The sequence below is a fragment of the Numida meleagris genome, chromosome 4 (assembly GCF_002078875.1).
Source record: "Numida meleagris isolate 19003 breed g44 Domestic line chromosome 4, NumMel1.0, whole genome shotgun sequence".
NCBI lineage: Eukaryota > Metazoa > Chordata > Aves > Galliformes > Numididae > Numida > Numida meleagris.
This window is the reverse complement of record NC_034412.1, coordinates 9,212,851-9,234,358: the sequence shown is the minus strand read 5'-3', so window position 1 is coordinate 9,234,358 and position 21,508 is coordinate 9,212,851. Positions and strand designations below refer to the sequence as shown.

General features: G+C 55.0%; 2 protein-coding genes across 5 annotated transcripts in view; one reads left to right on the top strand and one right to left on the bottom strand.

Annotated features, from left to right (window-relative positions):
* LOC110397973 (deoxyribodipyrimidine photo-lyase-like) lies at positions 194–4,315 on the top strand. The gene is made up of 9 exons (XM_021395070.1): positions 194–1,089; positions 1,171–1,316; positions 1,391–1,573; positions 1,704–1,862; positions 2,096–2,294; positions 2,385–2,537; positions 2,810–2,931; positions 3,039–3,198; positions 3,565–4,315. Exons 1-9 carry the CDS (start codon positions 453–455, stop codon positions 3,708–3,710), a joined length of 1,905 nt encoding a protein of 634 aa, XP_021250745.1. The 5' UTR covers positions 194–452; the 3' UTR covers positions 3,711–4,315.
* Positions 4,212–21,508, bottom strand: part of RUBCN (RUN and cysteine rich domain containing beclin 1 interacting protein) — a 28,992-nt gene continuing 11,695 nt past the window's right edge. For 3 of the 4 annotated variants that reach the window (XM_021395058.1, XM_021395060.1, XM_021395061.1), the window contains exons 5-22: positions 20,732–20,838; positions 20,120–20,260; positions 19,786–19,942; positions 19,143–19,691; positions 17,143–17,238; positions 16,119–16,234; positions 15,446–15,647; positions 14,968–15,069; positions 14,120–14,194; positions 11,349–11,409; positions 10,741–10,873; positions 9,167–9,312; positions 8,785–8,849; positions 8,071–8,309; positions 7,623–7,684; positions 7,374–7,527; positions 6,938–7,031; positions 4,212–6,490 (exon numbers count right to left, since the gene is read on the bottom strand). In XM_021395058.1, coding sequence (XP_021250733.1) covers positions 6,324–6,490; positions 6,938–7,031; positions 7,374–7,527; positions 7,623–7,684; positions 8,071–8,309; positions 8,785–8,849; positions 9,167–9,312; positions 10,741–10,873; positions 11,349–11,409; positions 14,120–14,194; positions 14,968–15,069; positions 15,446–15,647; positions 16,119–16,234; positions 17,143–17,238; positions 19,143–19,691; positions 19,786–19,942; positions 20,120–20,260; positions 20,732–20,838 — 2,666 coding nt within the window. In that variant the 3' untranslated portion in view covers positions 4,212–6,323. The remainder of the gene's footprint in view (positions 6,491–6,937; positions 7,032–7,373; positions 7,528–7,622; positions 7,685–8,070; positions 8,310–8,784; positions 8,850–9,166; positions 9,313–10,740; positions 10,874–11,348; positions 11,410–14,119; positions 14,195–14,967; positions 15,070–15,445; positions 15,648–16,118; positions 16,235–17,142; positions 17,239–19,142; positions 19,692–19,785; positions 19,943–20,119; positions 20,261–20,731; positions 20,839–21,508) is intronic. The other variant, XM_021395059.1, reaches the window with a different exon arrangement.

Below are 21,508 nucleotides of genomic sequence, written 5' to 3'. Positions count from 1 at the left end.
GGGGAGAGAGGAGAGAATCTCAGCTTCTGTGTCAGGGGTGAGCAGCAGGATGCACGCTGCAAGCCACAGAAGCTCTGTGATAGTTGAGGGCCGGTGGCTGCCTCATGTTCGTGGGAAGCCGTGTGGATGGAGGTGACTCAGAGTCCCCCAGCCCTGCACCGCGATGCCCCCGCGCGTCCCCCACAGCCCTTACCCAGCGCCAGCTCGGACACAGCGATGCTCAGCAGCAGGGACAGGGACAGCCCCGCTCTGCACGCAGCCATATCCCGGCAGGACCCAACGCCCCAGGCAGGATCCAGCGCCCCGCAGCCAGCACCGCTCCAAGCGCTCCCCACAACCCCAACGCTGAGCCGTTTCCGCGTTGCCTTTGCCCAGCGGCACCCAGGTGGGTCCTTTTGTTCCCCAGGTGCTGGCACCGAAGGGGGTTTCCACCCAACGCGGCACTCCCAGGGATGGGCACAACGCCCGGCAGCCACCTGCCCTGCGGCCGGGCCGTGAGCGGAGGGGAATGTTGGGTGTGCGCGCAGCCGGCAGCCGCGGGATGCAGCGGAGCGCGGTTTCCTCATGCCCGAGGCTGGGGGCGAAGCCCGCGCCGCGCACGGGGACGGTACCAACGGGGGAAGCGCGCTGCCCAGCGCCGCTCCCCCGGGCCGAGGCGCGGAGCCGCTTCCTCGTGCCCGCGGGGCGGGGAAAGGGTGGGGGCCGCTCGGGGAGGTCACGCCCATGTCACTGCCCACACTCCCTCCCCCCCCTCCGGCCCCGCCCCGTGTTGTGTAAACGCCCGCTCCGCCGCCGCCACGTGGGGTCGGGCCGCGGTTCGGAGGCTCTGCGTGGGGTTGAGGATGCCGCGGGGCAGTGGGAAGGGGAGAAAGGAGCGGGATGCGGGGACGGAGGAAGAGGAGGCGGCGGCGGCCGAGGCCGTGGGCACACTGGAGGCCGCGGTGCGGGAAGCCCGGCGCAGGGCAGCCCCGTCGGTGCGGGATTTCCGCTACAACAAGCAGCGGGCCCGGCTCGTGTCCCGGGGCTCCGAGCTGAAGGAGGGCGCCGAGTGCATCCTGTATTGGATGTTCCGGGACCAGCGGGTGCAAGGTAGGAGCCGGCCCCGTGCCCTGCAGTGCTGGGCGCTCCGGGGGGCTCCTTTTAAGCGTTCCCCGTCTGCTCCCCCTGCAGATAACTGGGCTTTCCTCTACGCCCAGCGCCTGGCCCTCAAGCAGGAGCTGCCTCTGCGCGTCTGCTTCTGCCTGGTGCCCTCGTTCCTGGATGCCACCATTCGCCACTATGGCTTTATGCTGAGGGGGCTGCAGGAGGTGGCCAAGGTACAGCCACTGCAGCAGACAGGTGGGATGGAGCCGGCTGGGAGCAGCCCTTAACTCCTATCGTCTCGTTGCAGGAGTGTGCGGAGCTGGACATCCCCTTCCACTTGCTGCTGGGCTCCCCTAAGGACGTGCTGCCCGGCTTTGTGGTGAAGCACAGTGTGGGCGGGCTGGTGACAGACTTCTGTCCCCTCCGTGTCCCCCGGCAATGGGTGGAGGAGGTCAGGGATCGGTTGCCTGAGGATGTGCCCTTTGCACAGGTGGGTGCCTCTGGAAGTGCCTACAGAAGCTGAGGACACTCATCCTGGGCCTCTTGGAGAACACAGCGTGCGTTGTGCCATTAGGACATTGGCTTCTGCTCACATCACCATCTCCAGTTTCCCTTCCTAGGTGGATGCCCACAACATCGTGCCCTGCTGGGTCACCTCCTCCAAGCAGGAGTACAGCGCCAGGACCATCCGGGCCAAGATCCACAGCCAGCTCCAGGAGTTCCTCACTGAGTTCCCTCCTGTAGTTCGGCACCCGCATCCACCACCCAACCCCCCAGAGGTACCTGCAGAGATGCACCTGGTCCAGGGTGGCCTCATGGCTTTGTGGTCCTAGAAGGAGGACACCACCCACAAGTGGTGTGGAGAGGGGGAGACGCTGGAGATAGGAGGTTCCCACTCCATTTTCCCAGTGGATCTTGGCTATGCAGGGCTGCTTAATAGACAGCTGGTGGGAGCTGGGGGCTTCCAGGCTGCTGCTGGGGCTCAGCTCTCATGCTGCTTGTTTGCTCACAGCCCATTGCATGGGACGCCTGCTACTCCAGCCTGCAGGTGGACCGCACGGTGACAGAGGTGACATGGGCGACCCCTGGCACTGCTGCTGGGCTGGCCATGCTGCAGTCCTTCATCGCCGAGCGGCTCAAGTCCTTTGGCTCACAGCGGAACGACCCAAACAAGGCAGCTCTCAGCAACCTTTCTCCGTGGTTCCACTTTGGTGAGTGCCCCAGGACATCCCATCCCATGGAGGGCCAAGCACTGGTGGCTCAGCCCAGTGGCCCAACTTTTGTCCTACCCGTGTCCCCAGGCCAGGTGTCCACCCAGCGAGCCATCCTGGAGGTGCAGAAGCACCGGCACACCTACAAGGAGTCGGTGGATGCTTTTGTGGAGGAGGCTGTGGTACGGCGGGAGCTGGCAGAGAACTTTTGCTACTACAATGAGAACTACGACAGCGTGCGAGGTAGCATCTGTGGGGCTGGTGGGTGAGGCTGAGGTTGGGCAAATACCCAAGTGCGGTCACCCCGATGCCCTGTTCCTGCTAGGGGATGGGTCATAGAACCATTAAGATTGGAAAAGACCTCTAAGGTCATCATGTCCAGCCATCAGCCCATCACCACCATGCTCGCTAACCCACGTCCCTCTGTGCCACATCTCGATGTTTCTTGAGCGCCTCCAGGGATGGGTCCTGGAGGGCAGCAGTTTGCTCAGCATTGCTCCTCACCTCTCCCACAGGTGCCTATGACTGGGCGCAAAGCACATTGAAGCTCCATGCCAAAGACAAGCGGCCTTTTCTCTATGAGTTGCCCCAACTGGAGCAGGCTACCACGCATGACCCACTCTGGAACGCCGCTCAGGTTAGTGACCCCCAAATCCCTGTTCTGAAATCTCTCTCCGAGACCTGCGTCTGTGCTGGAGCCAAGCTGGCATGGACTGACTGCTGCGGCTGCGCCCTTCCCCACAGCTACAAATGGTGCGGGAGGGCAAGATGCACGGCTTCCTGCGGATGTACTGGGCCAAGAAGATCCTGGAGTGGACCCGCAGCCCTGAGGAAGCCCTACAGTTTGCCATCTACCTCAACGACCGCTACGAGCTGGATGGGATGGACCCCAACGGCTACGTAGGCAAGCTGGGGAAGGGGGCGTGGATGGGTGCAGCATGGGGATGAGAGATGGGATATATAAGGAAAATCCTTCTTAGGATAAGTATAGTGAAGCACTGGCACAGGTTGACCAGAGAGGTGGTGGGTGCCCCTTCCCTGGAAACACCCAAGGTCAGGCTGGACAAGGCTCTGAGCACCTGATGGAGCTGTAGGTGTTCCTCTTCACTGCGGGGAGTTGGACAAGATGGCCTCTAAAGGTCCCTTCCAACTCCAACGATTCTATGATGGAGAGGGCTCTCTGCAGAGAACCCATGTCCCAGCTGCTCTGTGGCCCTGAGATGCCCATGGGCATGGGGCAGAACTGATGTTTCACCCCCATGTTTGGCAGGCTGCCTCTGGTCCATCTGTGGCATCCACGACCAGGGCTGGAAAGAGCGGGATGTCTTCGGGAAGATCCGCTACATGAACTATGCTGGCTGCAAGCGCAAGTTTGACGTGGATCAGTTTGAGCGCCGCTACGCCCACTGCAAGTGACGGGGATGCGGAGGGGTCAGGGACCTTGAGCTGGCTTGCACTGCTCCTTGCACAGGTGGATGTGCCTTTTGCACGGTGCCGGCTTGCACTGACACAGGGTTGCTCTGGGTGGTGGTGGAGGGCTGGCTGCAACAGCAGCAAGCCTCAGGGTTTTGTTGTAAGGCTTATGGTTTTAGCTCCTGTGTTAGCAGTGCAGTGCACAAGGCCAGGTGCATGGATGAGGGATGCAGCCGCCTTGTCCCTGCTCACACTGAAGCTGAGCCCCCTGCCAGCAGCAAAAAAAAAAAAAAAAAGAAAAAGCTCAGGACACAACCCCACCTCATTAATTTAGTTTATTAGGGACGGCATTTTCATTGCTACGCTGTGCAGCAGTCCCAGGGGGAGGGCTCCAGTGAAATGCTGGGGCAGTTTGTGGTTTTCCCTTACAAACAGTTGAGGCCTTGGCAAGCTCCAGCATCCCATGTAGCCGTCAGTGCTGCACTGTCGGGTGTTAGTGTTGTACATCACCTTGCTCCAGAGCCCTCTGCCAGGCTTTAAGTCCCCATTGCTTTCAGACGGAGGGAGGAAAACACAAATAAACCCAAATCCATTCGCTTTTCTCTAAATATACTCAGTGCTTCTAGAACGGGATGTGGGTGACCTCTCAGCCAGTGCCCCATGACATTAAAGTGCTTCAAACAAAACGGCATGGATGAAGTTGTGCTGCTCTGAGCCAGGTCCCAGGAGGAGGGAGGCCAGCTCGCCCTGCTGAGCTGAATGGCAGCGTGCAGACCAGAGGCAGGAACGGTGGCAGTGCTCTCTGCTGGCAAGGCAGACCAAGTTGTGGTAGCTCCAGAGCTTCCAGCTGCAGAGCAGGGAGGAGAGCAGCTGCTCTCCTGGGGAAAATGAGGATAGATGGGAGGAGGCAAAAACACAGGGGAGCAGGTTGGGAACTGAACTGCTCCAGGCTGGGACCCCCAGAGCTGGTTGTGGCAGGATGCTGCAGCACAGGGAGGAGATGCTGTCCCCATCAGCGAGGTTTGGAGCCGCAGTGTGGCCACCTCTCCCAGTCACAGCCTTGCCCTTCCAACCCTGCTATCACCCCATACCTGGGCACATCTTGAAAGCCTTCTTGCAGCATATTGTCCCCTGCCCTTCACCACCCTTCTTACACATACACAGGCCCCATCGTCCTTCCTAATGTCCACTCTAATGCTGGGTGTGCATGTCCCTCCCATGATAACTTGGTGCTGGACACATGCCATGGGATAAAGCATCCCTAGCTGCAGAGGCACCTTGCAGCACCTGCAGAGGCACCTTGCAGCACCTCCAGAGCCAGGCCTCTCTCAAGTGCACTCCCTCTGGGAGCAGCCTGTCCAGTTCCCTAGATGGGCTTGGTGACCCCTCTCCCAAGGGCAGCAGAGCTGATGGGAGGGGGAACCCCTGGCACTTGCCCATCTCTGTCAGGGAGTGATGCTCCAGGAGGAGGAAAGCTCTGGACGTTTTACATTGGTAAGTCCCGAACAGATTGCATGCTCCCTAAAAGGAACATCTCCTCAGGGTGGGGAACAAACAGTTAAAAATACAAACAACCTCAATAAAAAAATAAAACCAAATCCAGCGAATTAAAAAAAAACAAAAGCCCAATGTAAAAGAACAAACCAGGACAGAGGTTAGGGGAAGGTGACCAGAGGACTGAGCCAAGAGGCTTTACACATCCCAACTGGTGCAGGTAGAAGACAGCTGCATGCAAGGCAGGCCCTGGTGCTGCTGCTGTGGGGAGGTCTTGTGTCCCCCCTATAAGAAAAGCCAGCCCCCAGGGAGGACAGAGCAGCAGCATGGAGATGTGAGGTTTGAAGCCTTGCTAACCGTTGTGTCCTGCCACGCAGAGCTGCATCCAGCCCAATGCCCAGCAGCAACAGTCCCCTCACATGGCCATGCATCCCAGCTGCTCCCATTGCGATGCCTTTGGGGTGGAGGGAGATGGGGCAGCTCAGCACGAATGGTGTGGGGAGACAGGGCAGGCATACAGTGTTTATATCATTGCTACTTCCTCTGTTCTGATTCTGGAGGGAGAGCAATGGTTTACTGGCAATAGTTCCAGCCCAGATGTTAAAAAAGGGAACTACTAAATGTTCCTTCAACCCCACCAAAACCTCCCTTCCTACCATGTACACACAAACTAGCAGCAAGACAGGGGGATGGGAGGACTTGGAGAGCTGATATCCCTCTCCCAGGAGCAGACAGCTGGAGCTTCCAGTGTCCAGCTGATGAGCAGAAAGTGCCGACCCCACTGAGGACTCCACCAGGAAGAAGGGGATGGAGATGGACAAGGAGAAGGCTGCAGACAAGCTCACAAGTGATTGCCTGGTAAAGGCCCACTTTCTGCCTGCAGGACTGGCCACCTTTCCCCACATCAAGGCATCGTGGGGTGTCCATTACCTGCAACAGACCAGATGACAGAAGATGTTCCTTCCCCAACACTGCTGTACAGGGTAAAGCAGATCCCTTTGACACAGTGCTCCAGGTATGATGAGCGTCCTGCCAGTCCTCCTCACCATGAGAACGCTTGGTTCAGTCTCTGGTGATGAAGGTGTAAATAAACCCAGTGTCTGCTTCTCTGCTGCACCATCCTTAGGTGGCTGCCGCTGCCTCCTGCTGCTCCAGCTCATCATCTTCATAGTCTGAGATGTAGGACTCCATGCTCTGCTTGGCCAGCAGCTCTCTCCGGGCTTGGAGTCGCTCGCAGCGAGGACAGCGCGTGGACTTGAAGCAGGACTTGTGGTAGCAGGCTTTGCACTCTGTGGGGAGAAAAGGAGAGCAGCTGAAGGCTGGCACAGGCTGCCTGGCTCTCCACACCTGCAGAGGGATGCTCCAACTTGTCCAGGAGGACAAACATCAGAAGCAGGGGTTTGGCATTGCTCTGAAAGCAGCAGGAAGTCACGCTGTAGGGTACCTGACTTGAAACTGCTGCAGTCCTAACTCTGATCCTGCAGCACATGCTTCACTGCAGGGCAGAGCTGCTGCCCTGGAGGAGCAAATACCATTGTAATATTGTTGTAAACAGCAGCCGATCTGCTGCTGTTATCATGTGGTGCAGACACAGGCCATTCATAAAAGCACCATGGCTTGGCCGGCTGTGTCATTGGCTCCATGCCTCTTGTTGGCACAAAGCCACTCAAAACTGAAGAAGCAGACCTTGCTGACCCAGGGGTCTGCCCCCTTCCTGTTTCTCCCCAGTATCTCACCTTCACATGTCTTGCACTTGTTGAGCTCAAAGGGGAAGATGATGTCGCCTTCATTCTGGCAGAACTCGCAGATGAAGCCTTTGGCTTGGCACAGCTAGAAGAAAAGGTCAGGAAAAAGTAAGCGGAACTCTCCTCATCTCCCTGGATCTGGACAGTAGGACGTGGTGTCCTGCTCTACCTATGCGGGACAGTCCATCCCCAGCATGAAGCACAGCAAGGCAGAATCAACGTGTTAAGGAGAAAGCCAAAATGGGGTAAGAAATATCCCACACGTGCTGGGTAGCAGCTCTGTGGAACAGGTGAGAGCAGCAAGCATGTAATCAGTTAATTCTGTGGTTGCTCTGCATGTCAAAGGCCTTCCCACTGGCTGTTTACATAGAAGGCCTACCCAAAGGGAGCTTCAGAGCTGTGCAGTAGGTGGCTGTGGAGGCCTTACCATGCACTTCTCAACATGCAGGCTGCCTGCCTTCAGGAGCTCCGTCAGGCGAGGCACCAGGTCCCCCCTCTTGGTGGCACTGAGGTCGCTTAGAGAGTAGAGATGCAAATCTTCCGTCAAGTGGCCGGGCACCGCATCGAAGGAGTCCAGGAGGCTGCAAGGACAGCAAAACCGGAGCTCAGAGCAGAGGAACTCTACTGTGTCAGGTATAGGACAGCAAACAGCTTAACACTGTGCCCCAAGACTCACTCTTTAGCTAGCCGGCAGGTCTTAAACATGTTCTTCATGTGGAAGAGCTGGATTCGCAGCAGCTGGAGAGGAAGGAGGGACACGAGGGATCAGTAAACAGATCACAGTCCTTAGCCAAACACGTCTGCCCCGTTTCCTGCGCTGGTGAAACGACTGCTGCTCCCCTGGTACAGGAGTGTTTACACCACGCTGGATACAGCGAGCGCAACCAGTCATCACACGCTCCAGGAAATAAACCAAGGCCCAGCTGGACACCAAGCAAAAATACCTTCCTATTCTGTGCTACTGTGCAGGAAACAAGATATGGACGGAAACCCCCAGCGCTGAGGTTTTATGCTTCAGAAATTGAAATATCCGCTTCTCCCCGGCTTCTCCAGCACATGATTTACAACCGGCAGCCACCCTCCCCCCACAAACCCCACTCAGGAAGGCAAGGGAAGGGGCTTACCCACACTTGGTTGAGAGACTTCACCTTCCGGTACAGGGCAGGATTGATATCCTGCACGTTGAAGAGTGGGTCGCTCCAGATCTTGCTCAGCAGGTCTTTGGAGAAGTTGCTCACATAGTACTTGCTGAAGTCCCACTTGCGCAGGATGCGGCTGGGGATGACTGTCTGGGCGTTCTCGTGGCAGCACTGGCAGAAATACTTCCCCAGGTACTCACAGTACCGCAGTCGCTTGATGTAATCTGGCCAAGCCCAGGGGAATGGGGAAGTCAGGTGAGGTGCAGGCTCTGCCCAACCACATATCAACTTTTCCAGCAAGGAAGGCGTTCTGCCTTGCCAGCACCTCCTCCAGCCCTAGACTGCTCAATGCTGCAAGCACACTGCTGGCTGCAGAAGTCTTTGAGACCACAACCTGCCTATCAACCCCGTGCAGTTAGAGAGACGCACAAAAACTGACCCAAATTTGTGGATACGGACACTGCAGACCCACCAGGCTACCAGAGGGTGGAAAGATAAGTGTGCAAAGACTGTTCCTTTACAGGTCCCCAGCACACGCTGACATGTGAGCAGAGCTGGCAAAGGCCTGAGAGATGACTGCAGGAAAGAGTGTACCATTCCCCAATGACCTCATGCTGAGCTCTGCCACGATCCACCCACTCTGCACCTTTCCACTCTCACAGGTTATTCCCTGCTTTCTAGCTACTGCTCAGCACTCACCAGGATCGGTCCGGATGCCGCAGCCTGCACACCGGTAATTCTGCTTGGCCACAGCCACTTTCCTCCTGTCCAGAGACAAAAGATGACACAGGTGAATCCAGGCCTGATGGCACCCAGCACCAGACAAAGGGTGCTGACACAACTCTGGACAGGCACAGCCACATGCTTTGTCATGTAAGTGTGGATGACAGGAGCGGAAAAGCCCTGGTGCACACCAATGACAGCAAGCACAGGCACCAGCTGGAGATGGCCAGTGTGGATTTAGCAGGCTGAGAGCAGAGAAGCCCTGCCAGCCAAGCAGGAAAGGAAGGACAATCAACGATGGAAAAACGAGGGGGAAAGGGCAGGTACCCAGAGAGCCCTCTGCTGGGTGGATCCTTACGTTGGGGCTGGGTGAACGTTGAAGATGATCTGTGGTCGTGGGGGGGCCCACTCCAGGTTTCCACGCACCCGAATCCTCAGCTTGTAGATGTCGGCATGTTCTCCATCATCAGGAGAGACAGGCAGAGAGTCGGGGATGGGCAGGAGCTGGGAGAGGCAGGTAAAAGAGTCAGACCCCTGCCTAGAACTACACAGGCAATGCACCTGGCTGGTGCCTGGTACCTACTGCCCAGCCCTGCCCCAACACCAGGCTGCTGCGGCTGAACAGAGGAGCTGGAGAAGGGATTTCCCCAGGGATCTGAGCACTCTGCTGTACGAGGCTCCAGGAGCGAAGCCCAGCTCTGCTGCACCCTATTTACATGTGGGATCTTCAGGAACTTTCACTATTTCCAGGCAGCCCAGGAAACTGGGCAAGTCTCCTCATGCTTCCCAAGCACAGCCCATCTCCCAGCTCACTGGGGCGCGTGATGCTTCAGCCCTTCAGGGCATGGGCAAGCAGAAGAGCCTGGTAGAGAGTTCAGCACCATGCAGGATGAAGATTTTGGTACTGAATGTGATGCCTTCAAGGATTCTGATCGGATGTCACTCAGATCCCCAGGACAACAATTACAAAAGAACAACCTGCACTTGGAGGAGACCAAACAGCAGCCCCTGTGAAGAAACCACGTGGAGAAGAGCTGAGCACAAGACAGGCAAACCCACCATGATGCCAATGTTATTCTCTGCACACATTAGTAGGAAAAGGCTAAGGCACTGCTGCCCAGGAGGATGTGGTAGCGAAACACCCTGTGAGAACATGCTGCAGGTGGCAGGGAAGAAGCCACACAGCTGGGCTGAGTGCCTCCCAGCAGCTATCAGCACTGCTGGAGATACCTTCTGTTCCTTGAGCAGTTCTTCACTTCTTTCTGGTGCCTCTGTGAGACCCTACCAGATCCCACAGCACCATGACAGCTCAGTTCCAACACTGGTGCCTCAACAAAGGAACCATGTGGGATATTGACAGTCAAGCAGTTAGTGCACGCTGTGGCCCATGCATGCTCCTTCCAGGCACGCTGTCCACTCCCAACATACCAGCAGGAGTTTTTTGGAAAGCTGCCTTTTCTTATACCAGCCAGGAAGTCTAAACAGCTTTTTTAGAGATCGTCTCAGGCCCTGAAAACCAACAGCAAACGAGTAATCAAGGTGCCCAGAAAGAGCAGTGGGTAAGCAGCCATGCAGGCCCAACTTCTGCTCCAGCTCTAGTTGTGCCCAGGCACAACTCCTGCCCGGGAGCCGCTGCTGTTCCCAAACTGCTGCCTCTGTCCTCACAGCCCTCTTGGCTGTTAGCCGAGGCACTAGCAAATGCCCTGGGCAGTGGGCATGAAGCCAGGGAACCTGGGAAAAGCGATCAAATAATCAGTGAGTTGGGATTTCTAGGGAGCAGTGGGAGCTCTGCACAGTATGCTTTTCCAATCGCTGTGCTTCAGTACTGCCCTGCTCCTGTGCTGGCACCTTCAGGCAGTGCCCATGTGCCTTGGTGGAGCTACCCCCGTCCATCTGTCACCCTCCTGTACACAAACACACTCACATTCCTACCTTCTGTGGGGCGTCGTGTTCAGGGACCAGCCATTCCAATTCGGAGGCAGCCGGCAGCTGCATGCCCTCAAACTGCTTCAGCAAGCCCATGGCCACAGCTTCTGCTGAGTTTGAATTGCTGAATGAGTGGGATCTAGCCAACAAAGGAAGCAGTTAGTACCAAAGTATCTCAAAGCTGTGCTGCTTTACATAACCCCGTTCTCTGATGCTATTCTCAGCTCAAGTAAGGACACAGCTTTACACCTGTCCCAGATGAGAGGAAGGCCAGGGAAGCTGAGAGCCAGCAGCAAGCCAGAAGCCAGAAAAGATGCTCCAGGTCATGCCAGTTCCTCTTCCCAGCCTCCTACTACTAGGAGTTGTGGGGATCTCCCCAGACACACCCACATCCATATCTCATGCCCATATAGCATGTGAACGACCTCTGTCATCCCAGGTGCTGCTTCCCACATTCAAGACTAGGACCCAGCTATGCCTCACTGGTAAGTAAACATAGGGATGGAGGGAGGGATGTGTGATCCAGTGCAAATCAGCAGCAGATGCACTTGGAGGCAGAGCTGGGCAGGGAAGGGAACCGGGTACCAAGATGTCTATGCAAGTTGAATACGTACATGGACTCCGAGGAGAGAAAGGGCTTCCTGCTGGAGTCTGGGTTCCTCTTGATGTCTGCATCTGAATCACAAACAAACATGATGGAGCAGACTGGAGGATACATTCACTCCAAACCAAAGCTTCGCTTTAAAACTTGTCAAGCTGTTCAAAAGCACATAAGCTACAGCATCAACTTCTACCAGCGATACGGAGCAGCAGAGGTGCAGTCAAATTAATCACCTGTTGGAGTTACGAAGCAAGGCAGGGAGGGATGCTGCTAAAACACAGCCAGGGATTTGGGGTGACAAGTGGTGCAGGTCACACACCAAGTCCTAGTGGTTACACGGCCTGTAACAGTGCACACAATTGGAGCTAGGAGGGCACGACAGCAAGGTTAGCTGCAAGGTTTAGTAGCTCTCTACGCAGTACAGGTGCTGCAGGGCATTAGCAATGGGATGCAGAACCATCCTCCCTATTGAACCACAACCCGTAAGATAAGTGGCCATGCCACAGCTTGTCAGCTGCTGCACCACAGGCTCTGGCAGCCTGAGTCCTGCACTCAAGAGACAAGTCAGCATCCATGCAGCTGCAGGGGTCAGTCCTATGCAGAGGCACAGAGCCTTTAGGCTCTCTCGAGGAGGCAGAGGTCCAAGATAAGGGTCCGGCTCCCTCCAGCCCTCCATGATCTCCGGAACAGCACTGGGCTGCCCCACATCCCTCCTCAGTGCCAGGATGTGGGCACCACAGCAGTACCCCAGCAGTATCTCCCCCATGCATGGCTCAGGGAGGCACAGCTCTGGAGTCGCTCTGCTCTGCCACCCTGGGCAGGTCAGTGACACAGACCCACGCAGAGCCTGTCCAGGCACCAGCTGCTCACGTTCACTCTGCAGTAGAAAGCCAACAACCCAAGCCATCAGCTTTGCTAAGAAGAACAGGGCTGCCCTAGCAGAACAGGGAGCAAGAATTTCCAAAGGAGAAGGGCAGAGCACTCTCCTGGAGCAAATGACTGTCTTCAGCTGCTCCTGGCTTCAGAAAGGGAAGGGTATGCAAAGAGCCCAGGTTGAGCCTTGACAGCCCTTCACTAAATTTACAAACTCATGTTAGCAGAGGTCAACGTGGACATGTAACATTGTGTTTGATATCCATTGCTAGTAACTGGCACATGAAAGCATCCTAATGCTGAGGAATCTACACATCTATGTCATGCAAACAGACTTCTCATTGCAGAAAAGAGGGAACTCAGCCAATCAGAGCCTCCTAGCCACATACCACACTGCAGACATATCTACCATGCTCTGTGGCCTTTGGTTCTGTGCGGGAAGGCTTTGCATGGTCCTAGAGTATGACAAACTCAAGCAAACAGTGGAGCACACACAGTACAGGACAGGCCAAGCACTGTGGGGAGATCTCAGGCAGAGCACTGCTATCGTCTCAGGGCGGGCAGAGGGAGCCAGACCTGGCCCTAGGCTCCCCCAGGTGCTGGGATCCTGCCATCACTCCCTCCCCAGTCTTAACTGCAGACACTCCCCCAAAATCTCCAGTTAGCTGCCCCAAATGCCTCTGTTGCCAATGCTTTCACCGTGTGGCACAGTCCTCAGGGGGTTGGTGAACAGCACACAAAGTCAGGGAAGTCCCTCAGCCCTGAGCTGCCAGCTTCAGGCCGGAATGAGCCAACTCTGTATTGAATCCATGCGATACAGCAGGATTGATGGGAAGCTCTGAGCACCAGCATCTCCAGCAAGAGCAGCACGCTGATGACAAATGCCTGACAGCAGAGATCAGCAGCTAAGCAAGACCAAGCTGCACATGATCACAGTGTCCAGGGCCTCCAATGGGTAAAAAACACCTCTGCCCCAGCTGTTCTCACTGTTCTTTCCTCAAGGACCTCTTTGTGGAAGGATTCTTCCCCAAGTCAAGTCTGGGCAGGAAGGGAAGGGCTGGCCATGGTTTGAATCAGAGTCACGGCATGCCAGCTCTGTGGAATTGAGCAGCATAACTCTCCCCAGGGCACCAACAGCTTCAGAGTGCTTCGGTCCTGAGCTAGCTCTGCCTTGTGGCCAAAAGCTGGCAGTAGGGTCATTTAAAGAGCAAGGCTCCTTTCTTTGTGGCTCCCTTCTTGCCGTGAATCAGAAACCTTCTTGCATGTGATCAGAGAAGCAATTGTTTTCAGCAGGGCAGCTCCATTCAGAGCCATCATGTTGGAGGGCAAGACATCTGGGATGGAGACCTGATCCCGCAGCAGAGTCCTGTCACCGAGCCCAGCATCTACAGAACTACAGAGCTGTGCTTTTGCCTTCTGAGTCCCACCCCAGGCTAGACAGGTCTTCCAAGCAGCAGGCATGTTTTGTGTATTCAAAACACTGCATGGAAAAATGCCCTGGGGGACGGCACCCAGGCAGAGCTCCTCTGCTTCCTCTTTGCTCCCAACAGGGCATCATCCTTCCAAAGCTCTTCTCGCTGACACTTGGATGACACAGTGTCACTGTTCCCAAATCAGAGTGCACGAGGAGCTGGTTTACATGCACTGAGCCATGAGGAAGGACAGCTGAAATATCCACACCAGTGGCTTAGGCCAGGGCCTGACAGTAAATTTCAGTGATCTGTTGCCTGGTCTGAAGCTGATCTGCTGGTGAGCTCAACACCTGATGAGCCTGTACAGAGATCAAGGCCTCTGCATTCCCTGTAACATCCCAAGGGGACACACCGAGAAGTGTGCACGTGCGAGGCACACACACACAACACACCTTGCACACATACACGCACGTGCCAAGGGAGCACTGCGGGGTACTACCTGAGAACAAGGAAGCCATTGACACTGAGAGGCCGTCCTTGGACATTTGAATCAGGTTAGATCCATCGTTACCATCTGTATAACACGGTGATGACAAAACAGTTCACTTCAGTGCTTTGGCCAGGCCAAAGGGAAAGGGCATAACACAAAAGCAGCACTCGCGTGGGAGAAGCCCAGAACTGAATTCACACACCCCTCCAGGGACTTTGAAACCAAGCCTGAAATCTAGCCTTCAGGAACTGAAATGGGGGCTTTGCTGTCAAGTCAGAGACAAGAAGACTGAGAACTTTATAGATAGAGACTGGATTGCTCCATCTTCTCTCATCTCACCTCTAAAGCATGACAGAGGTACTGCTGAGAAATAAGCCATCCACCCCGGAGGACAAACGAGGCTTCTAAGGAAGGGGATGACCAGGGACCTAGGCGCAGCTGCACCAGAAGCCAGGAGCAGAGACCACGAGCAGCATAGGTCAGGATGTGACCAGCACCCACTGCTCCCACCCAACAACAAGCCAGCTCCTACTGCCTGGGGAGGAGGAAAGCAGGGTGGCAACCCTCCCATCTCTCTCTGGCTGTGACAGCTGCTCTGTGGACCTGGCAAGTGAAATGGAAACCATGTGCCAGTTCTGAATGCTAAAGGATTACAGAGGATTTTGAAGGAAATTCATGCCGTCACATGAGGGAAACTGATTGCTCTGTTCATGCTCAGCATTCAGCCATTTGTTTGGGAAAAGCCATCCTGAAGGCCAAAGGGACATGCTCTCCTTCAGTGTGACTGACCTCAAAGCAACCAGGCCAAGGAGAAGTCTGGCTCTGTGCAAGAAGCTAGTGCAGCCATTGCCTCTTACCTCGGATCTCGTACTCCTCCACATCCTCCGCAGAGCCCGAATCAGACAGGCGCATGGAGCCGTGGGAGCTGAACTGGGACTCGCTGTCAGTTGCCATAAGGCCTGGGAGGCAAAGGGAAGGCAACAAGCCAGGCCATCAGTGCGAGCAGCTGAATGGGACACGGACAGCAAGGGGGTAAAGTGATAGCCAGCCATGGCCAGGGGAGGGAGGGGTGGATGGCAAGGATGGAAAATAGCTTAGGTGGCTTCAAAATGAAACCACATTCCTTAATTCAGTGCCACCAGGGCACAAATGTTACGCATACATGGCATCAGCCCCCCTATGGTCTTTAATAGTAGCAGGGTTTCACAAATCTCTGCAGCACCCCGTTAGAAATATGGTTGTTTCCCATGAACAGGCATGAAGGCGGGATGCTGCAAGAACATGCAGCAGAGAGAAAATCCAGACCAGCTGATGAGCACAAAAAACATCACCCACTGTCTGAGCCCATCTCCTGGCAGGTAGAGAACAGGTGCTTGGTGCGGATCTGCTGGCGCCTAATGCGAATCTTTTGTTTGAGCTCCTGGATCTCTTTGTCGCTGTCTTCCTCTTCCTCCTCCAGCTGCCGGCTCATCATGTTGCATTTCATCAGCTCGATAGCTGCAATCAGTGACTCTGAGATGCTAAAGTGAGCGTTCTCCTGCAAGGCAAAAGCAAAAGTATTTGAGACTGTAGCACAGGGAAATTGGGAAGCTTTGGTAAAACGGGGTTTAACATTTTCATCCATAAAGGAAGGTGGCAGAAAGACCTTATAGCTTTCTGGCCTTATGAAGCCTCACTCTTCTATGAGAACCTAGAAATTAAAGCCTTCTTAGGCAACAGAATTGTTGCAAAACATAGGGGAAATCATACAGAGTAGATGTGCAACATCTACACTCTGGGGAGTCAGCACATGCCCCTGAGGAGCCCCAACAGGTAGCAAAGCTGCTATGTATAATGCTAGATGGGCAAATCCTTGTGGCCAGCCATAAACGAGCAACTCAACATGAAAGTTCTATGCCCAGCTCTACAGCAGGAAATAGTATGGGATTATCTCCCCCATGGAGGAAAGTAGCACTGGGTCTGCAGTAAATAACTTTCTCCAAAGCACACAGGCTGCCGCCTCCCTCACCTTCTCCAGGTCTGCACAGCTGCCGAAGTCCTGCTCAGAGAGGTAACTGATGAGGGATTGCCCTTCTGAGGGTCTTCTGAACATCCCTTCCCCCGAGCTCAGGTACTGGCCAGAGTCTAGAAAAGCAAAACAGGAACATTATGAAGGAAAGACCAGGAAATCCACCGCTCCAAGCACTGTGTCAACACACTGGCTAGCCCATGAGGCCAACAGCTGTCTATCCCACTCTACAGACAGAATGAGATCCAGCTTCATCCACTCTGATGGAGAACAGTAACCAACACAGGGCCGTTACGATGACAGCAGGCATCCTGAAACCACCTAGCCCTCCTGAACATCCCACCCTAAACAGGAAGGAGTAGGAGATCACTTGACTGTTCTGGCTGCTACTAGATGCTCTCCTCCTTCTCTGTGGCTTTTGGACAGAAGGCAGCAGTAATTTTGGAACAATGACTAGGCCCAGGTCTGCCCTGGAGCACAAGGAGATCCTGACCTCAGGCAGCCCTAGGGCACCACCACAGCACATCGTTAGTAATCACCATACCCACACACCCTGAGCAGAGCTGCTAAGACAGCAACCACGAAAGTACTGGCAAACACAGCAGCCTTCAGGTAGCCAACACTTGTTCTTCAGGATAAAAAGGAAGAGAAGGGATATGCCAAATAACAAAACAATATGAATAACAGACATGCCCTAGCATACTGTAGGTAGCAAAGCGGATACACACCCATGCCAAAAGGAAAAACTTTTAATGAGTTGCTCAGCTTCAATGCTGCCGGACCCACAGAGGCTCCTGCAGAGCCCACATCTGAGCACTGCAGTACTAGTGAGTCCTCATTCACCTAGAAGGCCAGACAGACCTTCAGGGTGCTATCCCCAAGCTAACAAGCCCTTCCAGTTCCCAACCAGCTCACTACAAGCCAGCTCCTGCATGCCTGCATCTCACAGGCAGGTGCCAGAAGCTGAGGACGCTACTGTGCATGCCCAGGAACAAACATCCCCACTGAGGCTCACTGTACTCACCATACTCCATGTAGAGGGAGCTGGGTGTGCTCAGTTCGCTGCTCTGGGTGGAACCAGAGACCGTCCCTCTTCCTCCCCCTGTATCATCGTGGGACTCTGCAAGGGAAGACAACACCAGGCACATGTCAGCAACCCAGAAGTGCCCAGCCCAGAGCATGGTGTGAAATGGAAGGAGCACATCATTACATGGGTGGGCACAAATGGATGGGAATCAACAAGGGAAATCCTCCACTTGGCTCACCTGCTCTGTGTCATACCTGAAGTCAAGCCCAATAGGTAAGACAACTAGAGGGGCATTTCAGGCAGGAGGGGATGAAAGGGAAAGGAGAGAAGCCCATGACAATCATGGATCAGTCAAGTCCTGAGCCTTCCTCTCTTTATGCCCTGCAAATCTGGGGAATACAACATTTCCTGCAAGCACCTCTGCCAATCCCATCTTCCTCCTGGAGCAGCTCCAAGGAAGAGTCACCCCACAGGGCTGGGACACGAGACAAGGGGACATCTGAGAAGCCAAAGGATCTGTGGGGCTCATGGCCTGGACAAGGGTGGAAGGAGGCATCTGAAGGACACACTCTTGCTCAGCTGGGAAAACCCAGGGCTGCCGGCATACAGCCCCAGAGCCAGGATCATAGTGCTCAAGGTCAGCTCCCCATGCACGTGTTGCAGGGCTGCTCACTGCCAGGCAGAGCTGGTAGGGACCGCCAGGAGCTGGCCTCACTGGGGACAAACAATCGCCAGTGTTGTGCAGACAGCAAAGCCCCAGAGAGCAGCTGACTTTGGCCCTAAAACACCCTGGAGCTGGAAAGCAGCACACTGCAGCCTCTGCTGGAGCCAGAGCCAAAGCCAGTGCAAGGCATGGGGCTGGGCAGGTCTGTCCATGCTCCTGCCAACTTTCATAGGAGCCTTCCCAGCCATGGACTGCTCAGCACCCAGTGCCATCAGGATCAAACTGTCCTCTGCTGCAGATCTACCCCATGAAAAATATCATGTTCAAGCCCACACCTTCAGGGCAACCAGCCCTTGGCCACCAGGGGCAACCACTCCTGGTTCCCAGAGCAATAGGGGTGGAGGAGAGGGCAAAGGAAGAAGCTCAGGGACTTGTTGGTCAGCGCTTCATAATGCCATGCAGGAGAGCTGGGTACCAGCCTTGGTCTGGCCCACTGCTGCCAAAAACCAAGCTGGGATCTTCAGTCAGGCCACATGCATAAACCTGAGGCACCCTTCAAAGCACCTGAGACTCCTGGGAGAAAAACCTTTTTTGTTTGCTTTCTAAATGGATACTAATGGGTTGATGGAAATCCTGAACTTAATGCAGTGATGACTAATGAAAGGCTGTTTTGCTGGCTCCCAAACCTGCCACTGGATCTTCTATTATAATGGTGATATCCCTGAGGCCTCCTGGACAGACAGAGGAGGAAGAGGGCAGCATTAAGGGAGAGAAAACAGAGACAGACTGGTTACTGCGCAGCAAGGACCTTTGTTTCACCCACGAAGGCAGCACCAGTGGGACTGACACCCATAACACGATTGTCCCTTCACTCCCAACTCCTCCCACCATGCATTCACACACTCTAGAGCACAGGAGAGCCCAGCAGGTTACCAGTACCATGACAAGAAGCCCCCAAGTCTCAGCCCAGTGCCCTGCCATGGCTCTATGCCCCAAGTGGACAGGACCAGAGTGAAAGCAGGACAGCTAATTCTGCAGCATCCCTGCTGCTTGCTAAGCCTCCAGTGAAGGCCACCACAGAGCTGCCAATACCAAAACCAGACTGGCCCAAGGCATTCTGATGTCAGCCCACCACTCCAGTGTGGAGAAGAAAAATGGAGGGCAACAATCAAACCTCCAAAATGCTTGCCCACTGCTCTCCTGGCTCATCTGATACACGGAGTTGAAGGGGCAGCCAACATCCCAATACTGGTGACTCCCACCTAGTCATGGTCCCACCTCTGTGCCCACAGCCCACAGTCACCCCATGCACTGAGCAAAGTAACCCCATTACCATGCAATTTTCCCGAAGCCACATTGGTGTCAGAGTGTGAGCGCACATGGCTCTTCTTGAGGATGCTCTGTGGCACTGATGACTGTCCCTCTGAAAAGCTGGACCGGCGCAACAGGCCCAGGCCCCTGCTTCCACCTCCATTCACCCCCCGGTCCCCCAGGGACAAGACTGAGTCCAGCTTCTGGGAGCTGCTGGAGGAGAACATGTTGGAGCTGCTGCTCTTACTGCTGCTGGTGCTGGCGCTGCTGCAGGCCCGGCCCCGGCGCCCCAAGTTCCCAATGGCCAGGTACTCTGGCCCATCGTTAGCGTCGCTTTGAGGATCATCCTGACTCCCTGTCCAAGTGTCCTCGCTCTGGCTGGTGGTGCTGGAACTCATCTCGTTGGCTGGAGTGAAGGGGTCTTTGGGTGATGGGATGTGGGATGGAGGGACAGCGCTGGGCTGCTCCAGAGGGGACCTGCCCTCACTGAAGGAGGAGGACCGGGAGGCTAAGCAGTATTCCTGGCGTTGGCTGGAGCTGGAGCAGATGGAAGAGCTTGCCGGTCTCCTGTCTGGACAGAGAGAAGAGGAGGATGTCATACATCCTCTGTGTGACCACCCGAGTCAGCAAAGAGCCCAGCCTGAGCTTCCAACACCCCTGCTTACCTGGGAGGCCAGAGGAGGCCGGCTGAGGCAGGCTGGAGAAGGACCCGCAGTGGTGCTGCTGCATGCATCCTGGAGACTGGGTATAGAAGGACCCAGGGAGTGCAGTCAGGCTCTGGCTCTTTGTCACGGGAGACAGACCTTCACCCTTCCTGGTGAGCTGAAGAGAGGCAGCATCAATCAGCATGTCAAAGGAGCAGCTTAAGAGACAAAAAAACTGGACCTGCAGGGCCTGCACAAGCACCTAGTTACCAGCCAGCACAGCCCTGGGGCTGCAGCAAAGAAGGGAAGCAGCTCTTTATGCACAGCAAAGCAGCAAGCTCCATCTGGGAATTACCAGGCTCTCGGCGAGATGATCCAGGCAGCCCAGTGCCCCAGGCAGGCGGCTCTGGTGTCCTTCAGCGTCGTGGTCACACGTCTCTCCTGTCCCAGCAGAGGGACCTGAGGCACACATGGAGGGCAGTGACGTGCCAGCCAGCTGAAAGAACACAGAGCTCATTTAATGAAGCGTCATTAATTACTCTCCTCTAGGGAGCTCTTTGCAAAGAAAGCAGCTGCTGTTCCCCTCTGAGGAGAGGGCAGCTGGCACTGGGAGGCACCGGGCTGGTGGCGTCACCAGCAGAAGGGGGAACCTGGCTGTTCTGGGTGCTGCCCGTCTCTCTGAGTGTGGCTGGCCCTGAAGCCTAGATCTTTTGGAGATGCCTTTAGAGGCGTCTCTTAAAAGAATGTGGTTCCTGAACCTCATACTCCGATTCTTGATGCCAGCCAGAACTGAGGTGCCTCACTACAGACATCTCCCCCCATACACCCAACCCCCTCCTTTTGCTATTTCCAAGTCCAGGCCCTTGTCCAAGGGTTCTGTGCGCTCTGAATGCAACATTGTATGAGCAGCCACAGCAGTACAGCATTTAGGGAGGGCCAGATGCAGAAGCCAGGGGTCTCAGCTCACCATAGACGTGTCAATCTGAGCCAGCAGCCTGGGGTTGTTCTGCTCGACAGCCTCCAGGCACTGCAGCATGGCCGTGACGTGGGCGTCACTGAGCAGGAAGGCTGTGTCTGCAGAGAGAGAATTGCTGTCAGGGGGCTTTCTCCCCACTGCCACCAGCATGAGGGTAGCGGGAGGTGTATGGTGCTCTTCCTGCAGCAGTCTGCAAGGCAAAGGTTGTCAGAAAAGCCACCAAGGTGCTGGATATAAAACCCGGCAATTTTAGGAAAAACCTACGTGCAGAGGAGGAGGTGAGAGCCTTCCTGACCAAGCCAAAACCTGAGCCAAAAGATTCTCATTCCAAATTATTGTATCTGGTTCAAGCTTTTGTCTTAATCTGGGGGGCCATTGACAAACTTCTCTCTTCACTACTCTAAAATACAAGATTAAAGAAAGATCCTGTCCCAGATCAGTTTAGATATCTTTCTTCTTGCTGTCAATTTTTACTTTGTGATAAATTCTCAAGTTTTCACAAAAGTTCTTAATGTGCATGACGTTGCACAAAGGGCTTCAATTTTCACCTACAAAGTAGAAACACAGCTGCATTTCCACTCATCAGCAGAGGTCAGAGCTTCATCTCTTTGTTTAGAAATATTCCAGGGGAGGGAAAAAAAAACATTATTTGAAACAGATTCAAAATTGACTTTCTTTGCACATTTTTTTTCTTTTTGTAATGGGAAAGGTATTTCTCCAAGGTTTCTAGTGCAAACTGGGACACAGGCACAAGACCAGACTGCTTCA

What these genes read in the sequence shown, in the direction of transcription:
- LOC110397973 (XM_021395070.1), top strand. Translation starts at nt 453, where the DNA reads ATGGGCACAACGCCCGGCAGCCACCTGCCCTGCGGCCGGGCCGTGAGC. An exon ending in CCGGGACCAGCGGGTGCAAG is followed by an intron (nt 1,090 to 1,170) that starts GTAGGAGCCGGC and finishes CTCCCCCTGCAG; the next exon opens with ATAACTGGGCTTTCCTCTAC. An exon ending in GAACTACGACAGCGTGCGAG is followed by an intron (nt 2,538 to 2,809) that starts GTAGCATCTGTG and finishes CCTCTCCCACAG; the next exon opens with GTGCCTATGACTGGGCGCAA.